This window comes from Miniopterus schreibersii, assembly GCF_964146895.1.
Source record: "Miniopterus schreibersii genome assembly, chromosome: 1".
Classification (NCBI taxonomy): Eukaryota; Metazoa; Chordata; class Mammalia; order Chiroptera; family Miniopteridae; genus Miniopterus; species Miniopterus schreibersii.
In genome coordinates, this window is record NC_138101.1 from 148,586,539 (window position 1) to 148,609,506 (window position 22,968).

Genomic DNA, 22,968 nt, shown 5'->3' on the forward strand with positions numbered 1-22,968 from the left:
GTTTAGTAACTTATTGAGATCATCAAGAAACATTACTTTGTTTGGAGGTGTGAGCATAGCCAAGGGCAAAAGCAATTTTTTTTTAATGCAACTTATTTAACATCCATATGTTTGGGCAATAATCTGAACTTTAATCAGTGCTTACATTACTCTTCATAGTCAGTCCTGTTTCATGTTTATTGCGAAACTGTCAAATATGAAGAATCCTATCTTCTGCTAAACTGTTTAATATACTTTCAGACATCAGTGTTGTTTTAATAAAGGCCTTTTACTTAAGTCGTTCAATCCTGCTTTAGAAGAGATAGAGTTCTACCTAAATGGGTGATAAGTAAGTTTTGCACTACCCTTTCCTTGGAATGGAGGTGTTGGTTTTTTTCTTTTAATTCTCAGAAAATAGATGTTAGTGAGTAGTAGAAACTTATCACCGCCCTTACTCAGTTTTACCGACCTTTGCTCTAAACTTACAGTTAAATGAGTTCATTAAGTCGCCACCTGGGTCCCATCTGAGTTCCCTTTATTGGGGAAGAAAAGAAACAATACCTGTACAAGTAGTTCTTTTTTGCTTTGGGGATAGTTTGGAGAAGAAACCTGAATACACTAAGCCCAGGCCCTGGGAACAAAGCCAGAAGGAAGTTGGAGCCAGGAGTAACAGTGACTGAAGCCCTTAGGTAACCATTCTGGGGTCATGAGTTTTGGCTGTCTTGTCATCAAAAGAAAATGGTAGAGTGAGCCAGTAATGCTGTCTACTTGTTCTCTGCCTTGCTCACTTTGGCTGGGGCCTGATGGTTTCCCATAAACTTAACCATCAGGCTGGAAAGAAGGGTGTGAAAAGCAGGTATGACCTGAAGCAAGTCATTCATACTCTGTGAGTGTCATTTTCTCATCTAAAAGTTAGGGAGCTGGATTAATTGTTTCCCAATCAATTATTTGAAGATAAATGCTAAGAACCTTGCTGAACAGACAGACACAAATTGAGACAGGCTGAGGGTAGTGCAGTCCTTTTCAGGCTGTGAGGTGAATGAGAATTACCTGGGAAGTTAAGTTATAAAACTGCAGAATCCAGGGATTCACCTTGAAAGATCTAAACTCAGTAGGTCTGGGCATTTTTAATAAGCACCGCAGGCATTTCCTGGAGCAGGTGATTAAAGGGCTGTACTTTGAGAATACTGTGAACCAAATGTTTCTAACCTGCCTTATACCCTGGGATCTCATGTTTGTGAGAGAGAAGCAAATCCTTCTCTGTTTAAATGTATAAAATCTGTTTCATGGTTTACACAAAATGTATGCAATGCCAAAGGATAAATTAAGAATTGTTGGAGAAATAGAGGCAAGGGGAAAATTAGGATAAGGAAAGAGTAAAATCAGAGTCGTTTTAATGCCCCAAATGCAAACTATATGGTTCTATACAGTTGCTGAAGTGAGCTGCACATTTGACATCACACATATTCAAAACAAAGTCAAGAGCGAAATGATCTGCAAAAGATGGAAAGAAATCACCTTCAGAGGTACAAAGGGCTGAGTCCACCTAGTGATGAAGAGGTGATGTTTTCCCCAGGATCCCACAATAGATATGGGAAATTTAGTGCAACTCTTTCTTACAACACCAAACTTTTAAGAGTGTACAGGGGCCAAAGCAATAATGGCCCACGTTTGCAGGCTGGGCCCACAGTTAGCCTCTTCCTACCGCACTTTAACCTGTAGAATCGCCCAGAGATTCTGCCAGAGCCAGGATCTAGCTGAGAGCATCAAAAGAGCCAGCCTCCTGTCCCTCGTTCCCATATCTGTCCTATCCGTCTTTAATCTCCCCAGCCTTCCGTTTCTCCCAGGCAATGTCCAGAGAGATCACAGCCTCTCTTGGCTGATGACCCTTCTAATCATCCTCGGAGCGAGAGAGCCTGCCAGCAATTATGGAGCATCTATTTTATGTCGGGGACAGTACAAAACAGTCCAGGCAAAAGCATCCTGGCTGGAGCCAGGGTGATTTCAGTGCCTGGGACCCCACAACTTCTCCCTGAATTCTGGGTCTCCCTTCATTGAGGGGGATATTGTAGTGGAGGAAAAACTGTTTTCCCTCCACCCGTATTAGGCTCATCAGCTGGAGCGCTGCAAGTTAGACGGACAAAAAGATTCACAAGAGAAAAGCAATCGGGAGGTTATTAACATGTGCAGTGAGAATACACAGGTGAAGACTCAGCAATGAGAAACTCGAAGGGGTGGTTAGAACTTGGGCTTGTACAGCACCTTCCCAAGAGAATGATACATTTTTAGAGAAGTGACAAGGGAAAGGAAAAGGAGTTTCTAGGGTGGCCAGTGTGGGAAGGCAAATATATGGGGGAACTAATGGGATACAGGTTAAGTTTGTTATGTTCCTCTGGTGCCAATTCCAGCTGACAAGGGTCTAGAGTTGCCTCTGGTGCCTTCACAAATTTAGGCAAATAGAGGGAAGCATCTGCTTCTTCTCAATTGCCTTTATCTCAAAATAATCCTTAGCCTGGGGCACCCTTGCCTTCCTGGGGCACCACTCTCTTTGTCTCATATTCATTGACCTCTGTACCATAAGATTACTGAGGGTCGCTTTCTTCATTTCATTTTATTTGTTCCTTGCATTTCTCATGTTACCTAACACATAGCTGGATATAAAGTAGGCTTTTAATAAACAACAGTTATTATGACTAATGTGGATCTGATCACAAAGCAGTGCCACTTACAGCACTGTGTCCTCCGCACGATGCTAGCCACTTCACCCATGTATTCTTTTTCATTTCACTGCCATTTGGCTCCGAAAATAAGTAACTTGCAAGAGATCACATAGCCAGTGAGTGAAAGTAGTTCAATGTGATTCTTTCCACATTACTTCTCTGCCAGAGGAATGACTTGCTAGAATGTAGTAATTTTCAACTAGTACACAACCAAATGTACATAAAAAGATAGTTACCTAGAAAGATAAACATTTACTCTTTAGCTATATTAATAGCTTAGCATTGTGTAGACCAATTATTATATGCATAGGTGTCTTTAGGACTTCACCATCATCAATGGGGTTCCCGTTAAATTTTGATCAGCCATAGTGCTTCTGTTGTGTGCAACTTAACACTCCACATCTTAGCTCTTGAGTTTGTAGGATCTGTGCTACTTCCTATAGGCAGCAAACTTTAAAGCTGAGCACTTACTCTGTGGTGATTTTTAGGTCAACTTGTTAACTCCAGTGTGGTCCTTTGGTGATTACCCTAGACTTGTGGGCTTTTATGCAAACGATCTAATGGGTTGTTCCACCAATTAATTGCCTTTATTTTTCCTCTCCCAACTGAGGTCTTGGTGTGATTATCATCTGCTTAGCTGTGACAGTGACTGCTATCACTGGTTTATCCACCTCTGCTATTGCCACAAATGGATATGTCAGAGGAGGTAATTAAACTTGTGACCCACACGATCATTTGTAAGGTAAAGGCAACACAGGCTCAAATAGTTCACCAGTGACCTTTCTGGAGTGTTTTTGAAGGTAATCCAAGTTGGTTCCTCCCCCCACCCCCCGAGGCAAGAGAGATGCAAGAAGAATGGGGAAGGATTTAACCTTTGTCAACCTCTCAGCTTTCTCATTCAGGTTCCTCTCAAGCAAGAGAGAAGGTCAAATGCCATGTTTTCTCTTTTCACAGCCAGGGTAGTTTCTCTCCCAGGACACCAGCATAAGTCAACGTTTCCTTTTCAGGGCTGCAGTTTAGATTGTGTTTACTTTTGGAAACCATCCTTCATCATAATGAGCAGTTCTCCAACTTGATCTTTATGCCAGGCAAACCGGCTTCTCTTTAGCACAAAGGAACTCCGTTGGGGTCCAAGGCTTGGACATGAAAACTTAAACGAAAGGCAGTATAGTTGTGGCAATAGGGAATCCAAGGAGGAGAAGTAAAATGTAATATCTTTTATCTTTCATTGCTGACAGGTCTTGGAGTTCTCATAATTCTTCTTTCCACCATGGTAACTTCTATTACTGGGTTGTCAACTTCTGCAATAGCAACTAACGGGTTTGTGCGTGGAGGTAAAATTTCTAAGATATCTAATGCTCTCATCACTTGCTACGGGTAGGCAAAACTTTTTATATACATTTTTTTGATGGGAACAAGAAAGTAGCCCAGTGTTCTTGAAACTTGGTTAACTCTTTGGATGAGCTGGTTGCCGAAGAAACATTAAGGTACTGTGAGTAAAGTCCCAGTCCACTCTAGTCAGCTGTGGTCTCTCTTCTAATGGACTCTCTGGCACATTGCAGGTCACAGTTTCCAGATGCTCAGATTCCTTGGGTAAATGCTTTATTTTTCAGGCTAGTCTACACTCCTCTTGCTGGTGTTTCGTGGAAAATCATTCCTGGACATGGCTTCAATTTTAAAGTTTAGTACATTTCAGGTGTTTCCTAGATCTTCGTGGAACGGGATCCTTTAGAACATTTCAGGTTTTTCATGGGGAGGCTGATCTTCTGTGACAAGAGTCAGACTGCTGCCTGCTGAAGAAGTACGGGGACTTCTTGAAGTACTGGAGCCAAACACTTTTTTGGGGGGCTTTTGCAGGTCTTGGAGTCATCATCATTGGCCTGAGTGTGGTAGTGACAACACTCACAGGTATTTCTATGTCTGCCATTTGCACAAATGGAGTAGTAAGAGGAGGTAAGCCAATTCATTTACTTATGACTGCAAACTTGGTTATGTAGTAGTGTCCAGAGTTGGTTTAATGTTGGAAGTAAAAATTGTATATTGATAGTCTTCAAAGCCTTAAAATAAAGCAAAATAACCCAAAATTTAAGGAATAAGGCAAAATTCTTCTCCAGAAAAGACTTCCGCACCCCATTTCCCGCTATCAGACATGTTTATAAAGTAGAGAGTGAGCAGGTGTCTAGAAAGAAGGCATTGCTTGGTGCCTTGGAGGAGCCCTGCTCGCTCTCCCCCAGGGCCCCTCAGTGTAGGTCTTCTCCAGTGCCCCAGCTGTCACTGCTGAATCTTCCTACTCACTAAGCCTCAAAGTTCACCCCAACACTATGTTTCCAGTGGCCAGCAGCCATGAGAAGAACTTTAAAAAGAATAGAAAACAAATGAAACAAAGAGTTTCTTTCAAATTATCCAGGAATAGGCAAGCTTAAGTAGAAAATGAAGCGGCTAAAGTTTACCAACGTCCTACCTTTCTTGCTTTCCCTCCCAATTCTGCTTTGGCTCCTCAGGGTTTCTACTTGGGTATCTCACCCAGGTCTCCCCACCCAAACTTCTAATTTACCATCCTGCCCACAACACACTTCCTCTCACAATTTCTGCCTGGCTCTCATTTTGACCAAGCCTTAGTAACTGGCTAGCCGATTTATTTAATGTAATCCAGACAAAGGAAATAAGGGGGATTTGCCCCACTTAGATAATAGGTTACATTTTCAGAGACGACTTTGACCCCTAACCCATAGGAGTTACCATAGTAGAGGAAATTCCTTTTCAGTAAAAGACTGTTTTGTTTTGGTTTTAGATACTTTGTTTATTGTCATTTCCCTATCAATTTTGCCCACCTCTAAGACTAGCTTGGTATAGGAAGTTATTAATTTACTATGGCCTGTGATAACATCTAGTTGTCCAGGCCTCTCAATATGTAGTCACTTTTACCTTCACTGACGTGCTCTCAGTTGAGCAGTTAACCAGCCCAGCTCTGTGTTTCATGTGCACAGAGGTGCCCAGCCATACTTAGAGCTACCTTTCCAAGGTCCGAGGGAGAAGCAATTGTTCCAAACTCTCCCAGTCTTTCTTCCCATCTGTCACCTCCATACACACATAGGTATTTGGCAATAATCATGCCTTCTTGACCTAGAAACATTCAAAAAACGCAAGTCTGATTTATAGAGTGGATAAAACACAGCACTCTACAGATACTGTTTTTACCCGGCAAATGTGTACTAGAAAATTATAACAGAAAGGAAGTTAGAATAACAGTAATAAACTTCACCCAGTTCATTCTCTGCCTAGCCCTGCCTGTTCTTGGAAGTTTCAGATCTAAAATTTTACTTCAGTTACATTATTGATTTGAACTTTCCAATGGATTTTTACAAAAGACAAAGGGTTTTTAGTAAAGTTTGCTGTATTCTTATTTGTAATATTTGTGTATAATTCGGTTTCAATAAATTGGGTTTTATTAAGTCAGGATAGTCCTATTGTAGATAATATACAGAGTGCAAGGAAGGGTTAAGCTGTTCATTAAGGTGACACAAGATTCCTAAAATTATTAGGAAACTATAATATTTTTATTAGAATAATTAATATTTCAAGTGTTCTCAGATGTTCAAAATTAGTGTTCCTCAATGTAAAACATATTCATTTCTGTTGCAGGTGGGGCCTACTATCTTATCTCCAGAAGCTTGGGGCCAGAGTTTGGTGGATCTATAGGCTTGATCTTTGCTTTTGCCAATGCAGTGGCTGTTGCTATGTATGTGGTGGGATTTGCTGAGACTGTGGTAGACCTTCTTAAGGTAAGTAAAAGCTTTTCTTTTTTTTCAGCCAAGTAAGATAATTTGGCTCAATTCATTTTTTCAGGGCACTAGGGCATATTATTATGGCAAGATGAGAGGAAATAGAGTTTATTCTGCAGAATGTGAAAGTTGGATATAATTGAAGGAGCCCAAGGCTTGACATCAGAACTGGCTTAGAATCCTGGCTCTCACATTTACCAGCTGAGAGATTTGGGACCAGTTCCTCTATTTATCTGAACTTTGTTTTCTAACTCTTTCATATGGGCTAATATTGCCCTATGCATTTCATAGAAATGTGGTACAGATAAAATGAAATAATGTACATGAAATACTGCATAAAATACAAACCATCACGTAAATATCGAGTATTATTATCAGCAGCAATATAGTAGCCCCACCCTGTTCTCTGAGGGTATGTTCTAAACCCTCCAGCGGATGCCGGAAACTATGGATAGTACTGAACCTTATATATACTGTTTTTCCTACACACATCTATGATAAAGTTTAATTTATAAATTAAGCACTGCAAGAGATTAACCACAATAACTCAATAAAATAGAAAATTATAAGAATATGCTATAATAAAAGTTAAGTGAATGTGACCTCTCTCAAAATACCTTACTGTACTGTGCTCACCTTTCCACGTAAAGGAAGCACTAAGATTTCCCTTTGGCATGTCTGAATTTCCAGCATCACCACTCTTGCACTTTGAAACCATTAAGTAAAACAATGTTTCTTGAACACACACACCAAGATATCATGATACTTGGTCCGATAGAAGACTCCTGAGTGACTAACAGGCAGGCAGGTAGCATAGACACACTGGACGAAGGGATGGTTCACATCGTGGGTGGGACAGAGCAGGAGAGCACAGGACTGCATCACATTGTTCAGAACGGCACCTCATTTAAAGCTTATGAACTGTTTATTTCTGGATTTTTCCATGTAATAATTTTGGACCATGGTTGACAGTGGGTAACTTAAACCACAGAGAGCGAAACCACAGGTGGAGGGGGGGCACTACTATATTGACTATAGATTTCCAAACAGGAAGAAAGTCCAGACAGAATAACACTGCAGAAAACTAGGCATTTCTTAGTGTAGGTGCCCCATCTAGATGGCATATATGTGTGTACGTGAATTAGCTGGTATATGACTTTAACTTCTAGCCCTCTTTTTGTAGTGGTGATAGCATTCACTGAATTTAATTGGTAACAGTAACTCTATTTAAAAATTAGATGAATAAGTGAGTGGGTTATACAGTTCACCAGTACGCGCTCTTCGAGTCATGCATTATCTGCTTTGTGTAGTTTGTTCTTTAATTGAATAACACTTATGTTCCAATATTCACATTGGAAACCACTCATTTTCATTCCTCTAGGATTTCCCTGACACACAAAAATAACTAGTCATTCTTCTGAAACAAAACAGGCTATGTGTATGTACACACAGTTTTACTTAGTGCCATAATAGCTTCTACAGCTGTGGCTAGAATGAATCTCTAAGATCTCCAACTCCTAACTTTGGCTATCAAAGTGAGGTTCTTTATCTTCTCACATTCATGAGCCCTGCATTTTTCTATTACCCTACATGGCCCCAGCCGTTAGTATATAGTATCTCATCTTACTGTTAAATGATACAATAAAATATACAAGGAAAAAAATAAAAGCTCCATCTCTAACCATTTTTGTGATATTTTTTTTCCAGGAGAGTGATTCAATGATGGTGGATCCAACCAATGATATCCGGATAATAGGCTCCATCACAGTGGTGATTCTCTTAGGAATTTCGGTAGCTGGAATGGAATGGGAAGCAAAGGTGAATTTTGCAAAATGAGGTTATCAACAGCTGCTGGCCAGGCCCAGAACAAGTTGCAGGATAGAAGGAACCCCATATTTAAAAAGAATTGCTGTTATTACTTGCTATGGAAAAGTGGCAGGTTAGCGCTATGTGGAATACCACCCCCTCGAAGCACGAGGTCCAGGGTGGTCATGACTCACACAGCTCCTGTGTGACGTGATCAGGCCTGTGCTCCGTCCTACTTTATGTATCATCACAGTGACACAGCCACCAAGGCTGGTGCCACTTTCATGCACAGATCCCTTTACGATCATAGCAACGGTACACGCTGGCAGCCTGTGTCTCTCCATCACACCCCTGGTAACCCTTTTCAGGGTGGCTGTGGGTGCTGAAACCCAAAAGAAATGGCAAGCATGTTGGGAGAAGGTAATAGAGGCAGAAACTATCATTCTCTGAGATCCAGTACTTCAGTAGCAAATCAGAGGGCAGCATGGGCCTTGGAACTAGAGAACACCTGGATTTAAATAGTAGTAAAACAGTTATTAAATTTCTAAATGGTGGAGAGCATGTTTTTTGCATGCTTCATAACTCCTTACAGTGGCTGGTATAATTGAAACTGAACTTATGTACCTGAAGATGCAGCAACTGGACTTCTCGCGCTTGCTGACAATGGAAAGATGGCCAAAGCCTTCCTCTTATATAAAGCAATAGGAAACATTCCCACGTGGCACTTATTTATGGGCTATGCATTCACACATTGAACTAAAGTTGATTAAGTGCATACATGTGCTGGGCGTTTGCTAGGCACTGGCTACTTGGTTATGAATATAACAAGCACAATTCCTACCCTGGTTGAGTACATGGCCTATGAGTATATGAGTAATAATCAGGAGATAACCAGTACATATAAAACGGTAAATTGTAAAAGTACTATGAAGGCAATAAACAGGGCACTGAGACAGAAAATAACAGGGAATCTACTTTCAATGGCTTTATTCCCTGAGGACGGCAATGCAGTTTCACGGCAGTAGAGGGTAGAATTTAAAGCTCTGCTATCAAAATGCCTGGATTCAAATCTAGTTTACATCCATATGACCTTTAGTTAATTGCTTAACTTATCTTTATGCACCAGTTTCTTTATCTCTAAATGATGATAATATTACCTACTTCATATGGTTATTGGTGGTATTAGTTGTTTGAAAGAACACTGGTAAAGTTAAATCTGCAGCTGCTATATTGTAAGCCCTTGGTGAACGTTAGCTGTTATTAATGTAGATTCAGTGGTCACGAAAGGCCTGTCTGAGAGGGTAACTAAGGCTTGAAGGATGAGAGGAAGGAAACAGCTCTGCAAAGAGGAGAAGTGCCTTCTTAGCAGATGGAACAGCATATGGAAATGCCCAGCCAATAAACACCTTGAAATGAATGGGAAACTAAAAAAAGACAATTTGGCCCGTCAACCTTGCGGATGTTTGTGCTGGGAACACATTGGCAGCCCAACATCAAACGTACTAATTGTCAGGGGAATTCTATAAGTCACTCTGTGTTCTCATACTCCTGCAGTTAGCAATGGGAATGGGAGGAGTCCACAGTGCTCTGCTAAAAAGGAAATAAACTCTATCAGTGTAACAACTCTGGGCTCCACTTATATTCCTGAGGACCCTGCAGTAAGTTACCTACCTAATACTTAGAATGTCCTTGTAATGTCACCTTGAAGTGCCCAAGCACACATTCCCATTGAAAATGTAATATCTATACTGAGGTCAAATAGGGCTTATTAAGATGTCATTCTATAGGGATCCACTTATTACCTAATCTGAGTAGTAGAGTCTTAACTGGAACAGTCAGACAGAGTCTTTCTTTAGTGGACAGCTAGCTTTCATGATTATGTGCAAAGTTGCTAAATAAATCTGATTTGGCCTCCTTTTGCTTTGCCATTCCAGGCTCAAGTGATTCTTCTGATCATTCTTCTCATTGCTATTGCAAACTTCTTCATTGGAACCGTCATTCCATCCAACAATGAGAAGAAGTCCAGAGGTTTCTTTAACTACCAAGGTACGTGTGACAAATGAGTTGCTTTGCAATAAATGGCTCTCCATTGCTCGCCTCCATCACCATCCCTGTGACCCCCACTCCAGCCTTGGAATCCCAGGGTGGTCCAGGGCAGAGGCTGAGGTTGGATTCAGGAGAGACAGCCTGAGTCTCAACCCTGCTGCTTAGCAGCCTGATGGCTCCCCTAACATGTTTGTGTCTCAGACTTTTCTGGTAAGGTGTGAGTGAAAATAATAGCTTCCTGAGGGGATTTTTAAAAAGCAAATGGGATGGTGGATGTAAAAGCATTTTGAAAACCTTAAAGTGCTGGACAATTTGCTGCTGTCGAAAGAGTAGAAACAAAGTGCGCATGTAAGGAAGAAGAAAGCTCAGGCCATTGGTTCAACCACAGAGAGCACTGAAGTCAAGCACAGTCATTTTTCCCCTGCTAGACTTTTCCGCACCTTGCTTATTAATAGCATTACCTAGTTAAGCATCAGTGTCAGGGTTTTAAGCATAAAAGGCTGTGGGAGTTAGGAGAGGGTCCTGTGACAATGCCAATGAGCATGGACTTTGACTTCCCTCCCTCATTTTCCTCCACTGACCCACTCTTTCCTAACTTTCCACTCTAGCTTCCTCGAGAATACACTGCTGAGATTTTTAAAATATTTCCCTTCATTCCCTCAGTGGTCAGTATTCATTTCCTTCTTATATCACCTCATTGCTTTCCTTCTGACTCTTTTTCTTTGTAAGGATTGTCTTCTCTGCTTTGCACGTTCACATCTTTTTCCTCTTTATTATTTTCCCTCCTTCCAGCTCCTGCTGCTATAAATTTTCTTTCTTATTTTTACACTATTCCAGATTCTTGTTTTCATATTTTTCTTCCTTGTCTTCCTTCCCTTCCCTTTCTGTTTTTCTTCTAGATCATTTTCTTTTCATTTAAGTAACTTGGTGACAACCTAGGGGATAATATTATTTTATAATCTAAGCTCCTCATAATATTATCCTCCCATATATAAGAATTTGTCATAAGGATTTAAAATTCAATCTCAGCAAAGGGCGAGTAGGTCAGAATATTAATAGCAAAATTGTAAGGTAGGCTCAGACACGAGGTTTTTCAATTTTTAAAAAAAAGGCATAGGAAAGCAGTGTGTTAAGATTTTTATGCATGTGAGAATGTAGTTGTACATATACAGAACAGTGTGTATGTGTGGTACATTTGTGAGTGTGCCCGTATGACCATGAAAGAATTCTCCCTTTCCTCATTGTTCAATCTTCTAGATTCAAAGAAATCAGGTGGCCTGGGTCTCCACCTGCACAAAATTTATTGATTTTTCAGGTCTCTGTTTTAGAGAGCTGAACCCTTGTGATATGTATTTTGACCTTTGACAAATATTACCATGAGGTTCATCAGAAGGACACCAACATCTTTGAGTTCATTACGTTTAAATTATAGGAACCCATTAGCATTTAGGGCTCTAGAAACCAAAGGTAACTTTATCTCCTACTCTGTAAAGAATGTCTACATGATAATTTTCTCATTATTTGTGTTGCAGCATCAATATTTGCAGAAAACTTTGGGCCAAGCTTCACAAAAGGCGAAGGCTTCTTCTCCGTCTTTGCCATTTTTTTCCCCGCAGCCACCGGGATTCTTGCAGGTGCCAATATCTCGGGGGACTTGGAGGTATGTGGTTTCCTCTGTTTTTGTAGCCCTGGGAGGTGGTGGTGCAGCTGGCAGGCAGCACAGGGAGCTATAGAGGTCAACAGTGACCATGTTTCTCTACAGCTTTCAAACCATAAAATTTCTGAAAGGTTTCCTGATTATTTAAAAATTTTCTTTAAGTGCCAAACTATCCTATTCCTGATAGTCCTTCCAAAAATCTTAATTGGTGATGTTAGAAGGACGAAGTATGACCGTGTGTCACATTTCCAACAAAATAAATACACTTCAGTGAAAAAAATATCAGAACCACCACTTTCTCTTTTAAACACATAATGTGTAAGAACATTTAAGAAAAAAACCTAAACCAAAGACAAATTATTGCTGAATGCCGATATTATAGTCAGGATACATTCACTCATTTAATTGGTATTTATTGAACACTCATATTATTCTATGTTAAGTACTGTAGGGAGCATTGTATTAGTTAGGATATTCCTTTGAATGTTTTGTTAAAAAACAAAAACAAACCAAAAAACCTACAGTAATTTTGACCTAAACAGGATAGAAATTTTTCTAGTGAACAAAAATTTGAGCTCATAGCCACCCAGTGGAATAAGAAAGATCTGCTCCGAAAGGTAGCCCAGGAACCCAGATGACCTCCCTTGTTGTACCCATTCCCTTGGGGACTGCCTCATCTGCAAGGTCAAAGGTGACTGGTCATTTTCACGATCGCACTCCAGTCCGTGGGAAGGGGAATAAGGAAATAGAGGAGAAGCAACCCCTGGACCTTCAGTGGGTCGCTTCTGCTGACGTTGCATTGGCCAGCATTTAGCCAGAGGCCTTGCCTAGTTGTAAAGAAGGCTGGGAAATGCAGTCTCTAGCTGGGCTGCCATGTGTCCAGATAAAATTTTTGAAGGTTCTAATATTAAAAGAAAGAAATATTAAGAAAGAAATATTAAGAGAAAAAATATTAGGAGACAATAAACAGTATCTACCAGGCACACCCAAAGTAGAAGATACAGATTTTTACCTCAATAAATTTATAATCTACTTTGGAAGACAAGAAACATTTGCATGAGCCGTCAAGAGATGTATAAATGAAAACCGTATGCACTGCCAAATGGATTGCAAGATAAAAATAATGAAGAAATAATTATCAAGTTAAGGATGATTTCCTCACGGCAGTAACATTTGGGTGTGAACTGAAAGTAATGGCTAGGTACTGACTATTACTGAGAAAATGTACTTCAGGCAAAGACAAAAGAACAGTCAGGCAAGGGAAAACCTGGAACAGTGAGGGTCTCACAGTTTGACTGGAGAAGCTCTCATGAGGCTGGATAACCTTATACTGTAAGGAGAACAGCTCTTGGAGGGACATAAGCGAGAGGTGCTGGCCCTAGAGCATAACCCTGTGAAAGTGGAATCTTTGCCTTTGGTTTTGCTCATTGCTGCATCTTCGGAGCTAGTAAAGCTTTAATAAATATTTATTAAGTGAATGAATAAAGGTTTTAGGATTTGTTATATTAAGGACCTTGGTGCCACGGTAAATTCTTGAGCAGAGATACGGCATTAAAAAAGATTAGGCTGAGGCTCTGAAAAATAAAGTAAGTTGTTGGAAATGATTCAAGAAGTAAGTATGGCTGCTACATGAAATTTAGCTATGGATGTTGAGCTTCCAGTTTCTCAGATTTGGAAAAGTCTCAGATGTCACTAATTTAAGCCTCTACAAACTGTAAGTATGCATATGAATGAAAGAATACTATGCTTTTCTCAGACTCCTTAGAGACAATTTGTATTAGATGCTTAGTCAGTTCAGCTCAGCCGACACTTACTGAACGGCTACTTACACTGGGCACCGGGGAAGCAAAGGAGAACTCAGTCCTTCCCTCCAGGAGCTCACAGTCTAAGAGGAAGACAGACTTACTCTAATTGAGTCATAAGAAGCAAAAACTGATCACGTGCAAGGTAAAGAAGAAACAGTAGTTGCTATTCCTAAAGAAGTAAGGGAAGGCTTTCAGAGGAAGGACACTCAATCCAGAATTCAAGGGCTGGAGTAGGAGCTCATCAATAGAACAAAGAAGAGAGGGACATTTGGAACAGAAGGGGTAGAATGTAAGAAGGCACAGAGATAGATGCTGCTGATGGGAATTATTTTACATGCAGAATGGGGCATGCAAGGAAAATCTTTTCATCAATACGCTAAACATATTTATAAAGGAGCTTTTCTGTGTCCCTGGCACTCGGAGAGTAAGTGAACTGAATAATATCACTATCTAAATAGGCAAAGCTTATAATTTCTCCCTAGATCAATGTTCACTTCAGTTACAAATGCTATACTAGTAAAGATTTTTACTTATCTATCAATCTGTACTGAAAAATCTCTGATTTTGATTTTACATGTGATGGAAATGCAGAGGATATCCCATCATGATTTTCAGGGCATGAGCAGTCATAGTATCATTGTAAAAAGTTTTTTTCTTTCCATTGAAAAATACTTTGGTGATTTTACAATTAAGCTTAACTTTCAGCCCATACCGGCATTTATACTATTAAATAGAACTCAGAGGTCCTTTACACTACAGACAGTGGAGTTTGGATAGTAACCCAAAACTAGCTAGAGACACTAAGGAGGTTAGATCAAGCAAGATTAGATATATGTTTTAGAGACAGCCTGCTAGCAGATTGTGAAGGATGGATTTTTGTGTGTTTGGGGGGTGTCAGGGAGAGGTATGATAGGTAAGGAGACTGGAGGCAAAAGATCAATTAGAAGATATCACAGAAGTCTGGGCAAGAGACAACATGGGTTTGAATTAAAGCTATGGCAGGGGAAATAGATCAAAGGCTCAGCTTTTGTTAGAGTTAGAAAAGGAAATGAAAAGGATGTTTTCTTTTACTATGTTTTGCAGTAAAAAACAAAAACATTGCTCTACCCAGTTTGGCTCAGTGGTTAGAACATCAGCCCGAGGACTGAAGGGTCTGAGGTTCGATTCCGGTCAGGGCACCTACCAGGGTTGCAGACTCCATCCCGGCACAGGCCCGGGCATGTGCGGAAGGCAGCCAATCTAGGAGCCTCTCTAGTCCATGTCTTTGTCACTCTCTCTCCCTTCCAATCTCTCTGAAAAGCAATGGGGAAAAAATACCCTGGGGTGAAGATTTAAAAAAAAAAAATTAAACCACAACAACAACATTATACATCATAACCAAGTGAACACACACGGCATTTTCCTCAAGTAGTTCTTTACCAGTGATGCCCTCTGATTATTTTCACATCAGTTCTATTCTCCTGTATTTGTTTCGTGCTGGTTGCAACCTACTGAATTGATTCCATGGTGTAACAGGTGAGAGAAAAAGCAGCGGAGATGTCGGGGCGTGTAGCTGGCTTTATGAGTCAGGAGCTCTGGGAAGGAGCTAGGGCAGGACCAGAAGCCACGGCACGTGAGGTCAGCCAGGTCTGTGCAGAAGCGAGGAGCGGTGAGGACGAGGGCAGCAGCCAGGGAAGCAAACGCTCCAGGAGTTGATGGTGGGGACCGACGAAGGAAGAGAAGCAGCTGCCTAAGACACAGGAGCCAGGGCGGCTGGGCCCTGAGAGCCGCGGCGGCAAGCAGGCTAAGGCCGGAGGGGCGACTGCCTGCTGGGGAGCGGCAAGGACATTGCAGGACATATTTCTCTCTGAGAGTGAAACTAAGAATAATCACACTGTAGTGGGTCCAGTTCAACTTAGTAAACATTTTGTTTTTTACACCACTGTAAGAATTTTGCAAGATGCTTCCTCCGCTCACAACTTGGCATTCTTCTGAAGGTGGCAGTCAATGAGAGTTGGCACAAAGTTCCTTCCTGAACCTTCTATTTGTTAACATGCTCATTGGTAATCGGGAAATGTGAGCCCGGGAGAAGATCTGGGAGATACTCAAATTCAATCAAGAGGCTTAAGATGCAGTTTCAGAGACGCAAGATTCGGATACGGTAGACGCCCTCCAAAGGCAGCAATCTACTGAAACGGCAGTACTCTGTCTTAAAATACGTTTGTACTATTTAGGGAAGAAAGGTGAAGGGAAGTTAGAATTGGTAGGTTTGGGTTTACTACTGGGGGCATGGAAACTAATATTTAGAGTGTAAACTGAGCATTTGTCAAAGTCCTGAGCCCTGGGAGGAGGCTGGGGGCGGGGCGGGGAATGTTGCCAGGCCAGACAACGTGAACATATGATCACACAGTAAGATATTGGCATTCTGATTCATATCGGGCCAAGTTCGACCCTTATGTAAGTTCTAAATAAGTAATTTTAGAGCTTGTAGCAGGTAGTCCTAAATAAAAACTAAGCTTTTGTGTTTTAAGTACAAGACTGCCTCCATCTTTACAACTCTTGTCCTTACATATATTTCCTTTCTTCCCACTTATATCAGTTCTTTGCATTTCACTCAGATCCCAAGAAATCCTTAATCAGTAAATTAATTTTGAAATATAGCATGAATTAGGAGATGAGTGGGGCCACTGCAGCCATGACGGTCTTTTTCTTCCTTCCGAGTGCTGCTCGGTTGCACACACTCGCCACCTCCACTTCGGGAGACAATCGCTTGGAAGGAAGAGCTGCATATGTGTGTATTAGAACAGGGATTGTCAACCGGTGTGCTGCAAAAAGTTCTAAAACATGCAATACCTGACTATTTAGTCAGGGGCACTGACCTCTTTGTCCTTAGATTGTCAAATAAAAAATTGAAAACAGCCAACACAGCAACAGCCATCAGGTGTGAATGAATCATAATTATATCTTTTTGTGTATGTGTCAGATGGGTAAAAATATATATATATTTTGGTGTGCCACAGAATTTTAGTAATTATTTTACGTGCGCCGTAAGATGAAAAAGGTTAAAAAAATCACTGTATTAGACAAACCATGTGTGGAGATATTCCTGAAAGAGTGGGAAGGAATTAATGGTCACAAAGTGACTCCATGGGGATGGCTTACTCCTATGTGGACATAGATTTGCTTGATTATGCAGCTGTTGGGTTGAGTTTACAGTCACCATGAGTTTACCTTTCTGATGGATTTGATCAGCAGATTTAAGCTGAAAAAACCCAAACAAACAAAAAACAGCTTTATACTTTAACTGCATTGATTTCTTATTTGTATTGATGGGCCTCATGTTCTCTGGTGGGAGAACCAATGCCCACTGAGACTGTGCTTCCCTCAATTCAATATTTATTGACTCCTACTATATGCCAGGCACTGTCCTGTATAGTCAATAAATATATTAGAATCTCTATTTAATAATCCCTGTTAAGTTGAATTCAATTATTTAGAAGTTATGCTGCTTGGAATTGATTGTGATATGATTTAGTCCCCCAAACAAGATATAAAATGGTATATTGTAAATGGTATAAGTTCAGCTCAGTGAATTTATATATGTTTATAAGCAAGAGAAAAGCCCATTTTCTGGCATAAGCTTCAATTTGCCTCTTTCTTTATGCCTATTTCTGGAAATTAAATATCCCCCATTGCAGTCATTCCTGAACTGGATTCCAAAGGGGAAATGTGAGAGATTGGAAATTTAGCAGATCATCCTTTTTGTTCAGTCAAAAGGGATTTTTTTTTTTAAAGGCAAGCTTAGGCTTAGTACAAAACAAACACACACAGAGATATCATCACTGTGCCAGGTATGATTGGATATTTCTCCTAATCATCTAATGTTTAATAAATCTGCATGAAATTCACAGGAGATAAAGGAGAAAGAGAGGTGTTAGCGAGTGAACTAATTAGTATACTTTACTATAAAAACTCCCTCCTGGACAGTTAGATATCTCTTCTGTTCAGCACAAAATTCTACAGATTTCTTAGTTCACTCCAAGCGCTTTGTCTTTATCCCGAAAGAACCTGAGCTCACCATTTTGCTATTAGCTTGATCTTCTCTTTGGAACTTGCTTCAGGAAGCGTAGCCTAAAAAATTGAAAATACAGAAATAACTCCAAGTGATCTCTGTTTCTTATTCCACCCTGTCTCCTTGTCCCTCCACATTCTTTCTTTAAAGGATCCCCAAGATGCCATCCCCAGAGGAACCATGCTGGCCATTTTCATCACCACCGTCGCCTACATAGGGGTTGCTATTTGTGTAGGTGAGTGGTGTGTCTCTGGTGTTGGGGTGCCAGATTTACAAGGGAGCCAGTGAATTTTCATGTCCAGTGGGCTTTCAATGGAACATAAGTTGAACATTTTAAAAAAGGCAACCACTTTAATTCTCTGTTTAGACGCTCTAGTGGTTTAAATGCAATGAAACTGTAACATGGGTGTCTCTGGGGCAGGGATAGGGTGGAGGTAATCAGATCCTCATTTCACCTGAACACAAAAGGGTCCCATTTTGCATCTCTAGATGATATGAATCCTATTGCCAAGGGAAGCACCCTCCTGCCTTACCCTAAGGAGGCAGGTGAGGAACAGAGAAAGAGAAAAGCAGCCCAGCTCTGGCTGGTGTGGCTCAGTTGGTTGCACTTCATCCTGTGCACCAAAAGGTTGCCAGTTCAATTCCCGACCAGGGCCTATGCCAGGGCCGTGGGCTCCATTCCCGGTAGAGGGTGTGCAGGAGGCAGCCGATTGATGTTCTGCTCTTGCGTTGATGTTTCTCTCTCCCTGTCCCTCTTCCTTCCTCTCTCTCTAAAAAAACAATAAAAATGTTTTTTTTTTAAAGAGGAAAGGAGCCCCAAACAAAACAATAACAACAAAAGCCTTAGGAAAGTGTGAAAGATACAGAACTGATGGCTGTATCTCCTCCTTGCACTGCTGTCCCTAATATGAAAATGTCACTGTCACCAATCAGCAGGAAATCCGAACAAGACCCAGCTGTCAGAAATGTGGGTGACCAGTCCCCACATTACCCACTGAGCACAAAATATGTGGATTGGCCTGCTGTGCCTAAGCTGACCGTTGTCCTACCTGCTGCCTGCAGCCACACCTCTCCCTGCTTGGGGGTCACCTCATGCTTGTGTGATTATCAGAGAGGAAGGGATGTAGAACATTCAGAGAAGAAAACTCTTTGCTCTGCACAGTAAGGGATACAGCTCCAGCCTGGGCTACTACGGAAGCCTGGATGACAGTTTCACCAAAGGGCACATCTCAGCTGTCCTCTGTTTACTATGAAACAAACTGCGAAAGTACATATGTCTTGAGTTAGTTTCTAAAGAAAAAAGCAAAAGAATTCATTTAGTTTCTTGTTTCTCTCACTGCTCCTCATTTGAGGAAATTGGATAATGTTGTTAATTGTATTGTGGCATTTCCAGGTTTAGTTACATGTAAAGAGATTTTATTCCAATGCTTTAGTACATTGACACATTTTAAAATATCATTGAATTCACTTAAAGTTAAATTTCCCAAATGGTGTTCTTTCTCACACGAAGTGAAAATGTACAAATAAGTAAAATTATAGACCTGATTTCAAAGATTCTTTCAGTTTTTGCTGATGATGGGTAGAAAAATCTGTACTTCTGTACTTTTCCCAGGATAGGAGAAGGGTAGTTATGGGGTCTGTGGCCAGTCGTTAATGTAAATAATGATTCATGGCTTGGCTTCATGGGAAATTGGCGAGTTTTATTATACAGAAGTTAAAATACGTGATTTAGAAAAGTCAACTCAACATAAATGAACAATGCAAAGTAGTAAAATCTAGAATGGATTGTTCTTCTTGATAACCAACATAATTTCAAGTGTTTACGCAGAGCTATCAGGCCACCTCTCAGGGCTCTATAAAAAAATTTCCTGCACTGACTATTTTAAGTGGTCCTTTCAACTTGAAGATTCTATGATAGTTGTCTTTCTTGGATTTAAAGAATGTGAATTCATGGCTAAAATTGAGGTTCCCATTAGTACCTACTTATCACCGGGACCTCTCTCACAGTTCTTAGCAAGGAGTAAGAACTCACCCAGCCTAGAGTTTGAAAAGCAAAATGGACAGTTTTATTGGTTGGCATTAGTTTTTAAAGTATTTATCCTTCAGATAGTTCAGAAAAGTTTGCATATATTTCATACCTGTGTTCATATATTTCAATAATCCTATTAAATGCATAATGTCAGAGATTGCCATTAGAAAAATACATAAGGAATGTTGGTGATTAAAAAATATATATAGAGGATCTTTAAAAAGCTTATAACTCCATTTCTGGGAATCTACTGTAGAGAAATATTTTGAAATACAGGAAAAAGTATGCACAAAGATGTTCATAAAATATTTATAATAGAAAATAACAGAAACACCTACATGTATGAAAAAATGGAATAAACTAAGGTAAATATTTGATAGAATATTATTTGACCATTACTATTACTTAAGAAATCTTAATATTTTATCCCAAAATATTTTGTTATTTAAACCATTAAAATGGTATGTCAAGTAAAACTATAACTGTTTTTAAAATTATGCAAGGAATATCATTAGTTGAAAGCAAGGGCTTGGTTCTCTTAATTACCTGAATTCAATAATGCCATCCTTTGGTTCTCTCACAGATGAGACAATAAATCCTACTTGAAAAACACAGAATCAGTAGCATTAAGCTAGAAATCTGAATTGAGTATGTACTAGGTGCAAAGCACTGTATGTGCATTTTAAGGGCTCAGAAAGTAAGATATTCCAGAACCCCAAGGGTCTTACAGAAGTGGGTGAGAGCTGGGACTGAAACCACCCAAGGCAGTGGAAGTGGCAGCCTGTTCGACGCAGAGGGTGCTCCCAGGCTGCAGAGGATGTGAACCTCCAGCGGACCATGCCCCAGGAAGCATTGGCAATGAAGACAGGATAGCCAGTGGACCTACTCAGACTCAAAACAAATAATTATGTTTTCAGAAGAAACCCCTAAGGAAGCAGAACGCTTCATATAGAGAAATGACAACCCACTGTTGTTTCCCCAGGGGCCTGTGTGGTCCGAGATGCCACCGGGAACATGAATGACACCATCATTTCGGGGATGAACTGCAATGGTTCAGCAGCCTGTGGGTTGGGCTATGACTTCTCAAGATGTCAACACGAACCATGTCAGTATGGGCTGATGAACAATTTCCAGGTTCGAGCTGCCGTGATTATAATAATGTTTATTGCCATTGTTTTCATTTTTATAATATCATGTGTAATGAAATCTCTGACACTGCAACTGATTGATTATTGATTGATTTGAATTCTACAAGGAACAACTGGTGTGAGAGGGAAGGGGATCATACAGGCATATGTGTAGCAAATTCTGTGGGTACATTTACTGCAGTGGAGAGAGAACAGGTACTTATATGAATTGCACCACAAAGGAAGGATCACCACTGGACATTGTGTATCTTCCAAGCAATTGTGTGAGAGTTCCTGGTGGGGAGGAGAGACTTAAGTTAGTTAGCACGGGGTGCATTTCAAGCTTGGGCTTCAGTTTGGGAAAGGCCTCTGCAGTGGTCCTGGGGAGCCTGGAAGACAAGGCCAGCAGGGAAATTGTGAGTGGCAGAGGGGGAGGTAAATGAGGGGGAAGGAACAAGGAAAGTTGGGAAAACGGTAGGACTTGAAACATATTAATTTGTCTAAATGATTGGTAAGCAGAGGGAGAGGGAAGTCTGTCGTGAAGGCTTCATTCATCTATTTTAACAACCAACAAAGAGAAATTAACTCAGCTGAAGTCTCATTATTCCAAAATATGGCTTAAATGGATAGAATCTCATCATGTCTCAGATCTAAAATTATGTTTAATGAGCACAGAGAAGGCCAAGATTTGAAAAGCCTCTATGCCCAAGAAGAACGAGAGAGACTGATGCCTTTAAGAAGCTGTCGAACAGCTGAGTCCCTCCCCAAGCCTTATTAAAACACCACCTTCTGTGAGATAGAATTTTCCGTCATGAAAAAACATATGTTCACAAAGGACAGAGGGGGAAATGCTATCAAAATCCTTGAAACCTCTTTCCTTATTCCTTCCAGGATCTTCTGGATGTGTGGTGATGAGCATTTATTATTTTTATAATCAACAAAAAGGCCGTTTCCATTTTGAAATAAAACAACTCCAGAATGAAACGAGCAGGGTGGGGAGGGGGTTCTGGTTAGAAACAAGTAGCTTATAAAGGAGATTCCAAATCACAGAAAGTGGAAAGGGAAGCATTTGGGTGAAAATCTGGCTATTTTTAGTTATTTGTTTGTTTGTTCATTTGTTTGTTTTGGCTGTGCGTTGGATGAGTGTCCTGACTTGAACCTTTCTTCTCAAGGTCATGAGCATGGTGTCAGGGTTCGGCCCCCTCATCACGGCTGGCATCTTCTCAGCAACGCTCTCCTCCGCCCTGGCCTCCCTCGTCAGCGCCCCCAAAGTGTTCCAGGTGATCCAAGAGCATGTGTTTCTCCCTCCCACTCTTGCCACTGAACAGGGATCAGGCTGAAATATTCATTCTCACCAGCAATCATTTTCCATCATTTTCTGAAACACTTTCATGTGTGCATCTGGCTCAAACGCTATGTCTGCCACAGAGTTGAGATCGATCCAAATAATATAAAGAGTGATGAACTGCAGTGTTAACTTGTGCCTCATATTGTGTATCGCTCCATCTCTCGCCCAATCTCCTTGTTTGAATCACCCAGGGAAAATGACTGTACATAGATATAAATGACTGATTTCTCCTCTCCTTTCCCATCAGGCTCTGTGCAAGGACAACATCTACAAAGCCCTGCAGTTCTTTGCGAAGGGATATGGGAAAAACAACGAACCACTCAGAGGATACGTCCTCACTTTTGTTATCGCCATGGCATTCATTCTTATTGGTTAGTAGTATTCTTGTTCCCACCGAAAGCCAAAAAACTCTGCTTCTCATAAGGTTTCCCTTTTAGTTTGAGAAGTTACCTGTTTTATGTTCAATATTCCATTGGGGAATATTGGAGTCTGCCTAAGAAGGAAATGAGAAATTCTTGTCCGAAGAGGGCCTTTGAAGTCTTGAGGTGGATGTCGGACTTTAATCTCCTCTTTGAATCTGAGCTTTGGAAATCCACCCAACCAAATGTAACTGAACCC

At 40.7% G+C, this 22,968-nt stretch overlaps 1 protein-coding gene across 3 annotated transcripts in view; it reads left to right on the plus strand.

The window, feature by feature from the left end:
- Positions 1 to 22,968, plus strand: part of SLC12A1 (solute carrier family 12 member 1) — an 82,931-nt gene that overhangs the window by 13,037 nt on the left and 46,926 nt on the right. Inside the window, exons 5-13 of one of the 3 annotated variants that reach the window (XM_081157975.1) lie at positions 4,557 to 4,652; positions 6,342 to 6,481; positions 8,189 to 8,299; positions 10,222 to 10,333; positions 11,866 to 11,993; positions 17,997 to 18,081; positions 20,858 to 21,009; positions 22,175 to 22,282; positions 22,598 to 22,721. In XM_081157975.1, the coding sequence (XP_081014101.1) occupies positions 4,557 to 4,652; positions 6,342 to 6,481; positions 8,189 to 8,299; positions 10,222 to 10,333; positions 11,866 to 11,993; positions 17,997 to 18,081; positions 20,858 to 21,009; positions 22,175 to 22,282; positions 22,598 to 22,721 (1,056 nt within the window). Of the gene's footprint in view, positions 1 to 3,309; positions 3,406 to 3,937; positions 4,034 to 4,556; positions 4,653 to 6,341; positions 6,482 to 8,188; positions 8,300 to 10,221; positions 10,334 to 11,865; positions 11,994 to 17,996; positions 18,082 to 20,857; positions 21,010 to 22,174; positions 22,283 to 22,597; positions 22,722 to 22,968 lie in introns of all 3 variants that reach the window. The other 2 variants (XM_081157974.1, XM_081157976.1) reach the window with 2 other exon arrangements.